This window comes from Tenebrio molitor, chromosome 1, assembly GCF_963966145.1.
Source record: "Tenebrio molitor chromosome 1, icTenMoli1.1, whole genome shotgun sequence".
Classification (NCBI taxonomy): Eukaryota; Metazoa; Arthropoda; class Insecta; order Coleoptera; family Tenebrionidae; genus Tenebrio; species Tenebrio molitor.
This window is the reverse complement of record NC_091046.1, coordinates 27,680,629-27,693,954: the sequence shown is the minus strand read 5'-3', so window position 1 is coordinate 27,693,954 and position 13,326 is coordinate 27,680,629. Positions and strand designations below refer to the sequence as shown.

Here is a 13,326-nt window from a genome sequence, read left to right as displayed (position 1 = left end):
TGACTTTGACTTTATTTTTTAAAAGACAACAACATCGTAAATTAAGTCGGTTAGACAAAGATAGCGACAAAGATCAAAGCCAATTTGATGAACTTTTCAATTGAACACGTTTTATTTTATTACTTTCATAATCATAAATTAAAAATCAAAATTTTTGCACTGCAGAGAGCCACTGGACGCATAATAATTATGTGTGGATCACCGACTGGATAGTCGGTGAATGTGCGCGCCCGCATAGTACACCATGCTCTATCAATAGTTGGCCAACTTTCTTGTTGAAAGGGAATCGGGAAGTCCTTGCAACTATTTTCCGATCAATCTGTCGGCCGACTACAACCGCTTTAGTGTGCGCACTCACATAAGTTCTCATACTTATTAAGAACCAACTAAATTGTCGGCCGATGAAAAGTCTGTAGTGTGGCCCTAGCCTTAATATACAGGGTGTTTGAAAATTGCTAGTACAAAAAAAAAACTCTGGCATCTAGAAGCCCTAAGAAATCCAAAAAAACAATTTTTAATTTTTTTTAACAAAAGGGATAAAGTAACCCTATCCCAGCATATTTTACGCCTCAGGCGGGGCAGTATTTTTTAAACCTTGGTAACCAAGCGTGATAATGAAGGACTATACAACAATATGAAAAATTAATATTTTTTTGCAAGATTTTGGCAACTAACAATGGTACTAACAATTTTAACCCAATTTTTAGTAATTTTTATCTCGAAAACTAGAGGACTTTTATTAAAAACTTTTTTTGCCGATGACTTTAACTCACCATCACCATTTACCAGTATTTTTTTGTACTAGCAATTTTCAAACACCCTGTATAGATAAATTTTTATCTTTATCTACGATCGCGTAAAAAGTAGGCACTTTTTGCACTAAAAATCGTTGTCAAAGTTGACGTTTAGAGAAACTGACGGAATCGTTCTCTAAAAGTTTTAGAGCACGATTTTTCGCTTTTATGGCACAGAACTGTCAGAATACAACAATCGAATTTGTTGGAAACATTGCTTAGAAGTAGGTTGCTAAACGACGTGGTTCTCAAACGACTTTGGTTATTCATGAAATATTGAACCAATTATTAAAGAAAAAATATTTAACCCACTTCTGATCAATTAATATTGAGCTTTTCACTTCTCTGTCAGGATCCAGTGAAACTCAAACTTCAAATAAGGTGTAAGGCGTATCGGAGAAAATGCAATCAAAGACTTGTTTCCTTAACAAACTTTAATTCTGAACTGTCTCATATACACAAAAATCTCCCACTTTATAGGCGGGCCATTACAAAACTTGAGACCCTTCGTTGGGGTCGATCTCATGCAAAAAAATTTATTAAGACAGTTGCAGTTACCTAATCCTAAGAATGCACCAAAGTCCGCAACATCTGGACAATAATTCATAATCTACCAACTAGCATAAAATAAAGTTCGGTTCCTTTACACCCTCAACGTGGTGTAAATGAAGCAGAACGACACATACAGAAAAAAAAGCGGGGTAGCTAATTCGGGGTCAAACGCCGGGGTCATGCAGCTGTGTTATTTTTTTCTTAATTCTAAAAAATATTGTAACACAATGAATTATTTTATACAAATTTATGTTGAAACCGGTGTGATGATCTCACGATCGTAGATAAAATGTTGTAAGACATACGTGTAAAAAGTTCCTTTGTTGCACTCACATCTTTTAAAATACTCCCTCGTATTTCGGTCGTATTTTAAACCCGTTCGTGCAATAAAGGATAACTTTTTACACTTATATCTTAAATAACTATTCTGCACTTCTCCTCCATATAACCTTTAACCATGCCAAATTTCACACTCCTCCGTGCGCACAGTTTGCTTAAAAAGGGGTACAAAGGTTTTCCTTCACGTATTAATATATAGATAATTTAGGCATAACAAGAACCTAAGTGACTATGGTGTTTGAATATATGGTTAAATTAATAACAGGACTAGGTAATTAGTAATTCCCTATTACAAATCCCTTTAGGTGGTAAAGTGGTGTATTTCAGGGCGAAAGAACAAATGGGTTGTTAAAGGAACGGTGAAGTTAAAATGCCCTTTTTTTTATTTACTTAATAGATGCAGAATCTTAAGTTGTGTATATTTTCGTATATTTCCCGGAAATCTGTGAGAAATAAACCGTTCAAAATCAGTAATTTAATTACCGCGTGACGTCACTCTTGACACACCAGCTCTGCTCTGCATAGCGAACAGTCGGTTGATGTCGGTCAGTAATGCAAATCTATGCAGTTTTGCGATAAAATCGTACTTGTTTTTACGTTAATTAATAAAGAAAAAATCTGCACCTAACCAAGGTAGTATTTTTTATAATTATGATTGAATTAGGAATGCTGATTAATTGTATTACAATAATAACGCAGCGCAGGAACAATTAAGATGGTTTGTTGCTGCGTGGTCGGTTGTTAAGAGTAATTCAAGTAGGAGAAAAAAATCGATGTATGTAAATCGATCAGATTACTAAGATTCCATGAGATTCAATGAGCGACCGTGCGAGTTGTGTCAATTGTGACGTCAGCGTATTACTAAACGAAGCGATAACTCCGATATTCAGCTAGTTAAGAAAATATTATTTATGTTCGATTGTATTATAATTCATGATTTATGATATCGTTTAGTGTCCACAAACTATCTGCTTATGGACTAGTCCATAAAGATAGTAAAACGGCCGCTTGTCAATTTTGGGTATTACTTCAAAATAAACGTCAAAATTTTCCTGATTTTATTTAAATCAGGAATGAATAGAATTAATAGAAAACTTTCCAGTCAAGATTCTTTAGCTTTTGCCGCAATTTCACTTACTTTGCTCATTATTACAACTAGAAATAAAGACGATTTCAGTTCGTATTTCAAACACAAACACTGTTCGCTTTCAAATAAATAGTAATAAATAATTTCGTAACCACAGAAACAAAAACAAAACACTTCGAAATTATCGTAATTTTTAGAATCTATTAATTTTGTCTCTAAAAGAAACTTAACTTCACAATCGAACATAAAGCTTTGTATGTAATTCGTACATAATTAGGCTTTGTGAACTTGCCCTATTTATTAGCCTCGCTCGCAAGCTCGCTCTGCCATAAACTATAGGACTCGTCCACAAAAACCTATATTATGTACTTATTACATAAATAGCTATTATAGATATTATACCGGGTGTACACTCTCAAAGTCGAACATAGGCAATTAACACTGTGCATTCAGTTTATAGATATTGTGCCATTATTTCGATACATAAAGAATTAAGGTAATTGTTCACTTTAACTACTTCTGGAATTTTCGCGTTTTTTCTGGCTAGACAGCCTCAGGACGTCCTCCTACATCGTTTCCCACCAGTCAAACCTTGTGCAAATGAAAATTTTCCTTACCCTTTAGTTATACTAAGACTTGGCGCGACCTTGACGCGACCTTGAAACACAACAAGAGAAAAAAAAGGCATTTGCACAAGGTTTGAATGGTGGGACACGATCTAGGAGGACGCCCTGAGGGTGTCTAGCCAGAAAAAACGCGAAAATTCCAGAAGTAGTTAAAGTGAACAATTACCAGAATTAAATTATAATATTAAACTAATTAACAATTTAAGTAGTTTTTATTATAAATTATTTGAAAAAATTACAATGCAGTTCCTACCTTAGTTAATAATAAATCTAAATAATTTGCTGAAGTTAAATTTCCCTTTATTTCAAATGTTATTAAAAATGCCAGCCCAGATATGAATTTTTTGAGGATACCGAGTTCTAATTGGAATATTTACTCGAGGGTTTTCTTGAGCCCAATATCGCGTGTTTTGAACATTTGGTTCGTTATTTAGTGTAAAAGTAGATTCGTCTGTGAAGCAAATTGTCGACAGAAAGCGACGATGGTTAGCACGCTCTTGTATTTCATAACAGGTTTCACTCTTACTTTCTTCATCAACAGCAAAAATCTGTTGATGACACTGTCTTGTAGGGATGATATTTGTACTTCCTGAGGATATTCAGTATCCGCGATTTACATAAACTTACTTCAAGAGAAATTTGTTTTCATCTGTATGGAGTAACTATTCATTTTTCCGTAAATAATTTTGACAGTAATTTACCAAAATTCGCTGACTTAACCCAAAAAATTACTAATTTTTTTGACAATTTGAATATCATGGCATGTCATATTTAATCGCCAAGTTTTAAATTAGTATTTTAAAATAAAAATAGCACCTTTTGTTAAATGAAAAAACTGCACTGCTTTTTTCTTAACGTTGAATTTGGACTTGGGGGTTGCTTTCCGTACAATTAACAAGGCAATAGAGATAAAAAATGTAATTTAATTTTACTGGACACGTCTGTGCCGCTTCACAAATGTACAAAGAATGACAATTTTACCTGACCCAAGGATTAGGTATTACACTGCAGGTGTTTTGGCGCCACGGCGACCACCCGCCCTCTGTAATGGACTTACAAATAAAAGTTACCTGCAAAATTGCAGAACACACCGGCCCCCTTGAAAGGACCGCTTTCAATCAAAACATAAACAAACAAAAAAAGAAAGTGATTTACAAACAAACAAAAAATTCTTAATATCTAACTAATAACTAACAGGGTTCAAAGAAGCAATTACAAATATGTGACTAATGTCATTCTATTAAGATGCTTATTCTATTTATGGCTCGGCGCACACTTCCAGTTAAGGTTTTTACCGTTACCGCACGCACTAAACCATCACTTCCGGGGTGAAGTTCTTGAATTCTACCTAGCTTCCATTGTAATGGAGGTAGATTGTCGTCGCACAATAACACTAAACTTCCTACTTTAAAAGGTTTGTCTGTCTTATCCTGCCACTTTGACCGCTGCTGAAGATGGTGCAGATACTCCGATGACCAACGCCTCCAGAAATGTTGTTGCAATCGTTGGACCAATTGCCATCTTGATAAACGATTGAGTCTGATTGGAGTCAGATCTGGCTCCAACACTGTTGTTAGTCGGTCTCCAATGAGAAAGTGTCCAGGGGTTAACGGGATTAGATCGTTGGGATCTGTGGATAGCTGTGTTATGGGACGGGAGTTTACGCACGCTTCTACCTGAGTTAGAAATGTGTACATTTCTTCGAAAGTTAAACTAGTATCGCCCACAACTCGTTTAATATGACCCTTGACCGATTTTACTCCAGCTTCCCAAAGACCTCCCCAATGAGGTGAATTTGCTGGTATGAATTTCCAGTTTGTGTTATATTTTAACGACTCAGAGAACAGTTCGTGTTGGAATTGACTATCCTTCAACAACTGCTTTAACGTTTGGAGTTCTTTATTAGCTCCAACAAAATTTGTCCCGTTGTCGGAATACATTGTCGTCACGTTACCTCGCCTACTAATGAATCGACGAAATGCCGCCAAAAAAGAATCCGAAGTACAATCGCTAACTAATTCAAGGTGGATGGCCTTTGTAGAAAAACAGACGAAAACAGCAACGTAAGATTTTATTAACCGTTTTCCGCGACCGCGTCCTTCTTTGATAATAATTGGACCTGCATAGTCCACCCCGGTATTGATAAATGGTCGAGAGGGTTGCACTCGAGTGGCAGGTAAATCTCCCATTTGTTGATGACAAATCGGAGGATTTGTTTTCTTACATTGTATGCACCTTCGAATTACTTGTTTTACAACTCCTTTTCCACCAAGAGGCCAATATTGTTGCCTGATTGCCGCTAGAGTAGCTTGTGGTCCCCCATGTAACTGCATTTTGTGACATTCCGTTATCAGTAGGTTCGTTATATGATGTTTATGAGGCAGCACGATTGGATGTTTTTTATCAATGCTTAAAATAGCGTGTGTCAGTCGTCCACCTACCCTAATTAATCCTGACGATTCATCTAGGAAGGGGTTTAATGATTTTAGTTTACTTTTATTACCTACACTGCCCTTGGTTTTTAAGCATTTTAATTCGGTGGAAAAAACACCTGACTGAACAATTTTTAACACGACTAGTTTTGTTTCGTGAATTTCCGAAATTTCTATACGGCCAGTTAATTTGTTCTTTACGTCGCGGCAATTGTGAATGAACCGTCGACAATATGTTATTACCCGGAGAAGTTTGGAAAAATTGCTGTACTTTGATAAGATTGGCCACTCCTCCATTTCAGTTACCGTTAATGTAATTAAAGGTCGCGAATCTCTTTTGCATTTGACTAAGCCTTCCTTCCACGTCTCTTGGTTTAACCAGTTTGGACCATGCCACCACGAAATTGACTTGACTAGTTCTGTTGGTGACAAACCGCGCGAAATTGCGTCAGCTGGGTTTTCGACTCCGGCTACGTGGTGCCAGTGATCTGGGTTCGTTAAGGTGCTGATTTCTGATATACGATTTGCTACAAAAATCTTTTCATTCATTGTTTCAGCCGCCAACCAATCTAGAACAATGGTTGAGTCGGTCCAGAAATACGTGCCATCGATATTTAGTTTGATTGAGTTTCGAACCTTAACGTACAATTTTGCTAAAAGTAACGCGGCGCATAACTCCAGTTGCGGAATTGTTGTAGCCTTTAAAGGAGCAACCCGTGATTTTGAACACAATATATTATTGTGGTATACTCCTGTTGCATCCAGAGATCTAATGTAAATTACCGCGCCATAGGCGTCCTTTGAGGCATCGCAAAAACCATGAATTTCTAATTTTACGGGCTCCCTATAGTATTTTTAAATTCGTAAGGAATTTTGGCTTAAGTCATAAATAAACCGAACAAAGACCCTACTTAAAGAAATTTATTGTGATATTGTACCTGTCAATCACTAGGAGGTCTCGGAGAAAAAAATTACCTGGGGTAGTACTCAAAATATTTGTCGGAGACCGTCTAATGATTGACAGGCACAATATGACAATAAATTTCTTCAACTAGGGTCTTTGTTCGGTTTATTTAGGGCTTAAGTCAGAATTCCTTAGGAAGTTACAAGCACTATACATTTTATATTTCTCGGAATTGACAAGGAGCTTACTGCAGGTAAACTGTCTACAAAATACAACCAGGTAGATTCAATGGATTCCGGTACGCGATCATCCCAATTGAGTTTTAACGCCCAAATTTGTTGTAGTAAAAGTTTCGCTTTTAGAATTACAGGTCCCAATAACCCCAAAGGATCAAATAATTGCGCAATAACTGATAAAATTGATCGTTTTGTTACTGTAGTGTTTGACTTTAACTGAAATGAATATTTGATTTCATCCTTGTGTGCATTCCACGTGACACCTAGGGATTTTGTATCCTGTTTGTCAATTATTAATTGTGAAGTGGGACCCAATGCCTGTTCTGCAATTAAGGATGGATCATTTGAATTCCACTTTCTCAGCTCGAAACCAGCATCAGCTACTACGCGAGTAATTTCCGTACGAATTTTTTGAAGTTGTTCTATCGAATCTGCACCTGTCAACAGATCGTCGACGTAAAAGTCTTCCAGAATGTGTTTACATGCGAGTGGATACTGATCTTGATGTAGCTGTGCAATGTGTTGCAAAACTTTAATTGCCAGGAATGGAGCTGAGGTCGTTCCATAAGTAACCGTGTTTAACTCATACTCGATAATTGGTTGATTTGGGTTTTCGCGCCACAAAATAGTTTGATATCGCCTGTCATCTGGGTGGACCCACACCTGGCGATACATCTTTGCAATGTCTGCGCTCAAAACGTATTGGTGTGATCGAAATCGCAGTAATATGGTGACTAGATCCGGTTGGATCGTAGGCCCTACCAATAAAGTTTCGTTCAGTGAAATTCCCGAGTAGTTTTGCACGAACTATCAAAAACTACTCGTACCTTGGTCGTGGTACTTGATTCCTTGACCACGCAGTGATGTGGAAGGTAACACCGAAACGCGTCTATATTGGTTACCGGAGACATGTGTCCTAACTTTAAATATTCCGCCATAAATTTTACGTAGTCCGATCGTAACGTTGGTTGTCTCATCAAATTTCGCTCAAGTTGCAAGAACCGCTTTGTAGCAATGTCTTTGGAAGCTCTCAATTTTGAAACGTTTTGTTTGAATGGCAAACGCACGACGAACTTTCCATTTGGCTCACGGGCATATGTTTTTAAAAAATGTTCCTCACACCAAGCTTCTACCCGAGTGCGCGGCGGACCCGTCGTTGTTACCTGCTCAATTTCCCAAAACCGGGCTACCTGGTCTTGCAGTGTTATTGCTAAATTTGCACACGTTTTTAAATTTGATTGGGATTCTGCAATGCTCCCACCTATTAACCAACCTAATTGAGTGTTTTGCAAATGTGGGTGGCTATGATTTGCTTTAACTGACTCTGGTAACATGACACTCCAGAAAACATCTGCCCCAAGTAGTAAATCGATGGGACCGCTTTTATTGAACGAAGGGTCCGCTAGTCGTAAATTTGGCAAATTTAGTCGGCGCTTGTCGAATGATTTTACCGGCAAGTTTTCCGTTATTTTAGGAATTACCAGGCAGCTCAAGTCGAATGTATTGTCCCTGTCGTTGAGAGGACTGATCTCTACCTGTGTTACCCTTTTTACATTACGGTTTAGAGAACCTATACCTGAGACTGGCATGTTTACATTTTTGAATGATGTTCCCACTAAGTTGCTTAAATTTTCAGAAATGAAATTACTTTGTGACCCAACATCTAAGAGTGCTCGACATTGTTGCCATTTTCCACCTGCATCTCTTACATTTACATATGCGGTTGAAAGCAATACTTCTGAAGAAGAAAATTTGCACACGTAACTGGCGTTTGACGGACCTACTTGAACATTCGCTGTTTCCGTATCGTTTGATGCTCTCATTTCTAAATGTAGTAGACTGTGGTGCCTTTTGTTACATTCGCGACAACATGATTTTGAAAAACAATTCTTTGCTACATGATTTTCCCGTAGGCAATTTAAACATAACTTGTGAGTCCTGGCTTGTTTAATACGATCTTCGATCGAGAGAGACAAAAAACTAGGACATGCGTTAAGTTTATGTTGATTTTCGCACAATGGACATTTTGACGTGTTAATCGTTATGTGTGTTGTCTTCACCGATGCCTTAGATTTTGAATTTATGTGTATCTTGTTTATTGCCATTGACTCCATTAGACGACACTGTTTTGTTAACAATTCAACTAATTGTTTCAATCGCGGAACACTGTCTCCCTCTAAAGATTTTTCCCACTCTCGTTGAATGTGTTCGTCTAACTTTGAGATCATGATTTGTATTAATAAAATATCCCAGTGATCTACCGGTTGATCAAGGACCTTAAGTGCTTTGGTATGTGACGTTACCGCCTCTAGTAAACTACGAATTGCTGAAGGTGAATTTTTCGGTACCGGTTCTAAACTAAAAAGTAACGCATTTACGTGGTTTTGGACTAAGATGCGCTTATTTTCGAATTTCTCCCGCAATGATTCCCAAGCTACTTCGTAATTTTCAGAGATTGTTTTTAGTGAAACTACTACTTGTTTAGCTTCACCCTTTAAACACGATTTTAAATATAATAGACGCTGCGTGTCGTCTAGAGAAGGGTTCTCATGAATGAGCGGCTTAAATACTTCGTAGAAAGGTAACCAATCCTCGAATTTGCCCGTAAATTCCGGAAGGTCGATTTTCGGTAACGGTATCGAGTGAAAGTTGTTGGATAACGGTGCTGAAGGTTGTCTTTCTACAGGTACGGACCCTGAAGACCGTAATGAAATTTCGCTCTCGAAAACATCTAAGACCTTTAAGATTTTTGTGTCGAATTCATCGCGTTCCTCTAGTTCTATATCCTGATCGTCTGATAGATCTTCAATTTGCGTCTGAGCTTCTACAAATTCTTGCCATAGTGACTTTACTCCCGCAATTCGATTATTCAAAATTGATAACGATTCCGCTTTGTACGCATTCGTCGAAATGTATTTATTGTGAAGTAACGTGAGACGGCTCTTAAGTCTACCGCGTAGTTGAACGAGCTTTTGTAATTGTCCGGTCATATTAAACAAGGGCTTTGATTGACTTGTGAACAAACAATAAACAGGTAAAAGCGTTAAGGAAGTAGGACTTACTGTGGACCACTAGGATTTTTGGACCTGCTTCTCACGTTGCTCTTCGAAGACGATGATGATGTCCAGGTGGGGAGTGGTGGAATTTCTTCGCTTACACTGCTGCCGCTGAACCTGGAGCCTCGATTGATTCTCTGCACGTGATTCTCTTCCGTATCGAGACACTCTGGCTCGATATTGCCGTGTTGAAATTGGGAACTTTTCTCACAAATCCGGCTCGAAGGACCATATGTTAAATGAAAAAACTGCACTGCTTTTTTCTTAACGTTGAATTTGGACTTGGGGGTTGCTTTCCGTACAATTAACAAGGCAATAGAGATAAAAAATGTAATTTAATTTTACTGGACACGTCTGTGCCGCTTCACAAATGTACAGAGAATGACAATTTTACCTGACCCAAGGATTAGGTATTACACTGCAGGTGTTTTGGCGCCACGGCGACCACCCGCCCTCTGTAATGGACTTACAAATAAAAGTTACTTGCAAAATTGCAGAACACCTTTAATCTTATTATTAGTATCATTTCAAGCGCAATAATTTTATCTTTCTATTGATACCATTACCTTACCTGTAAGTTCAATTGGCGAGCAGGAATCAGCAAAAACGTTCAATACAATGTTAATGCCTATGTTCGAGTTTGAGAATGCACAGACTGTATAATAGTATATTAAAAGACAAGCTTCATAAGACCAGTCTTGAAGCACGAATTCAAGATTAAAAAACGAGTGGCGTAGCCACGAGTTATTTTAAAGAATGAGTGCTTCAAGGTCTTATGAAACGAGTTTTTTATACTATTTTTTGTAATTTGCCCTTTTTAAGCCGTTTTTAAACAGAAATGTTTACTTTCCTCGATTTAGGGATTTTCGTGGCGGTTGGTAATGTCTTAATTTTAAAAGTGAAAATTTGATCAAGTCTTCAAAGTCGCCTTTTGTTTTATCCAAATTCTGTCACAAAACACAAATATGAAAGATAATCTTTCATGTACGCCCGCTGAAATACGTGAAATTCCCAAAAATACGGTCGCGAATTTGTTGCTTGATAAATCCTGATAAATAATTCTTTGCACATTTTGTAATTTAAACTGACACGCATGACGAATCAAGTTTTGCCAACCTAAAAATTTTCGTAAGATGTTCCGCGAAATAATGGCTATAAGGACATCCCAGATGATGACGTCGCGTTCGTTAATATTAGAGTTAGTATTAGAGAATCAAAATGGAGGCAAATTACAAAAATATTATTTATAGACTTCAATATTTTTTTAGCGATATTTTCCAAAAATGACATTTTTTAACTTCACTGTTCCTTTAAGAAGTTCACATTCTGTATTGTGCGTCCGCCGTCGGAAACAAGATAACGCTAAATTACTTGGAGTTGGCTTTGAACGAGTTTTTATTTTTTCTGTTACTTTAGACACACGCAAGAACGAACGACAAATGTCAGTCAGTACAATTGAAACAACCAAATTAAGAGAAAAAACATTTATTGAAATGTCTAAATGCGGGCGCACTCGAATTCCCGTCTGACTTATTTCTTGTCATAAAGTAATGCAAGAATTCCCGTCAGTTGATTATCAACTGATATAATCCATAACTCGAGTTCCCGTCAAGGGTAAAAGAGCGCTTCAATCCCTTACTTACCTACCCCTCTAGCCGTTGCCAGGTACCATTATTGTTTACCATTACGTGGACCAAAAAAAAATGTTTAAAATTTTAAAAAGTTACAAATACCATGTGATCAACAATTATATACTTAGATAAGAGGCGGCTGTGACTTTGACAGTGTCAGATTTTTCGTATTTTTGCTAAGTCAGCTAATAAAACTCAAACAACTGTCACTATTAACCGAATTTTAACGCAAAAATGGTTTTTATTTCAGAACATAGAAGATTCATCATTGAATCTTACTTTCGTAACAGTGCTTTCAATAACCAAGGTTTTTTTCTGACGGGAATTCGAGTCTAGAATTTCGGGTGCATTTTAACCTTGACGGGAATTCGTGTGCAGGATTAAAGGGCCTATGTCGAAGCCCAGGTATAAAATATTATGCTGACGGGAACTCGTGTGCACCGCTAAATGCAACGGAAAACAAAGAATGATTCATAGCCAACCCTAAGTGAAAATTTTAATAGTCACCCGTTATACGCATGCATTTAAATATTAAAAACTAAATAGATATTTCCAACGTTTCATAGTATGTACATACAGGTGTCCCAGAACTCGCGGATCAAACTTAGAGTGCGTTTTCTTTGGTGATAACTGAAAGCGATTGGGTTTAAAAAAAGTACAGGGTATAGTCGATTATTTGTAATGAATAATTAAGGTTGACCAATCAGAAGGACGCCGTTAATTTGAATTTCAGGTAAATTTAACCAACAGTTTGAATTGCCTAGCAACATAATTCAAGTAAGAATGGTATGGAATTTCCAGTAAATGTTTGGGCAACTATGAAGATTCTGACAACGTCAAATTATATATAATTTAATTCGAAATTGTCAAACTTTGTATTTAAATCATGTACAGCTTAACCAGAATAGCTTGGCGAGTGAGATGTGCACAAGAGGAAACGAGCGAGTTCTTGTAAGACAAGGATATGGCTATGGTTGTAGGTACGGTACACTCAATGAAGCAAATCTGCTCAAAACAGCCCGGATATGCTGTTCACTTGAAGCTTGAAGCGCTGATTTTCGCCCGTCTGTACACGATCTAAACACTTCCAGACCCAACAGAAAAGTGCGCTCCGCTAATGGGAGGGATTTCAGTCCACTGCGTCACTCGCCAAGCTGTTCTGGTCGACCTGTATACAGCTGCAGAGTATGCCGGAATGCTCATACTTTATGGAGAGTGCGGGCGCCAATGCACGTGAGGATGCAAGAGAATATGCAATACGTTTTCCACGACGTTTGCCATAACGTGTTTCTTCGGTTGGTGGATCGCGCTGGAGACACTGGGTCCTTGGTACCTACATGACAAGAAATTGGTGGTCCCCCGCGAGAAGTTATAACGCCAGAGACTGAAGATGCTGTTCTTCAGACCTTTGATGACGACGGTAGAAGTAGTGAATTTGAAGAACTATATTTACCGCGAACCTATCGATATTTTAGAAGAACTGAATGACCAAATTCACGAAACACTGACGAATATGCTACGAGTGACAAGGGAAAATTTAATAAAACGAGCTCGCCTATTCCTTCATATGAAAGGTGGTCATTTTAGACAGTTGTTATAAATTATTCTTTTTATTTTGCATGTTTTTTATTTCATTTGTTGCATTCTACATCGTTTAAGTTATAAAATT

General features: G+C 37.6%; 1 protein-coding gene across 1 annotated transcript; it reads right to left on the bottom strand.

The window, feature by feature from the left end:
• Positions 1-4,207: 4,207 nt before the first annotated feature.
• LOC138137621 (uncharacterized) lies at positions 4,208-10,437 on the bottom strand. Its single transcript, XM_069057123.1, has 3 exons — positions 6,938-10,437; positions 6,806-6,840; positions 4,208-6,674 (listed from the first exon to the last, which is right to left on the bottom strand). Exons 1-3 carry the CDS (start codon positions 7,643-7,645, stop codon positions 4,631-4,633), a joined length of 2,787 nt encoding a protein of 928 aa, XP_068913224.1. The 5' UTR covers positions 7,646-10,437; the 3' UTR covers positions 4,208-4,630.
• Between the last annotated feature and the right edge of the window lie 2,889 nt (positions 10,438-13,326).

Bases quoted from the DNA above. Each gene is read 5' to 3' on its own strand.
- LOC138137621 (XM_069057123.1), bottom strand. From the start codon at position 7,645: ATGTATCGCCAGGTGTGGGTCCACCCAGATGACAGGCGATATCAAACT. The intron at 6,841-6,937 runs GTAACTTCCTAA...GTCAATCATTAG, and splicing joins ATATAAAATGTATAGTGCTT to ACGGTCTCCGACAAATATTT. The intron at 6,675-6,805 runs GTAATTTTTTTC...AAAATACTATAG, and splicing joins TATTTTGAGTACTACCCCAG to GGAGCCCGTAAAATTAGAAA.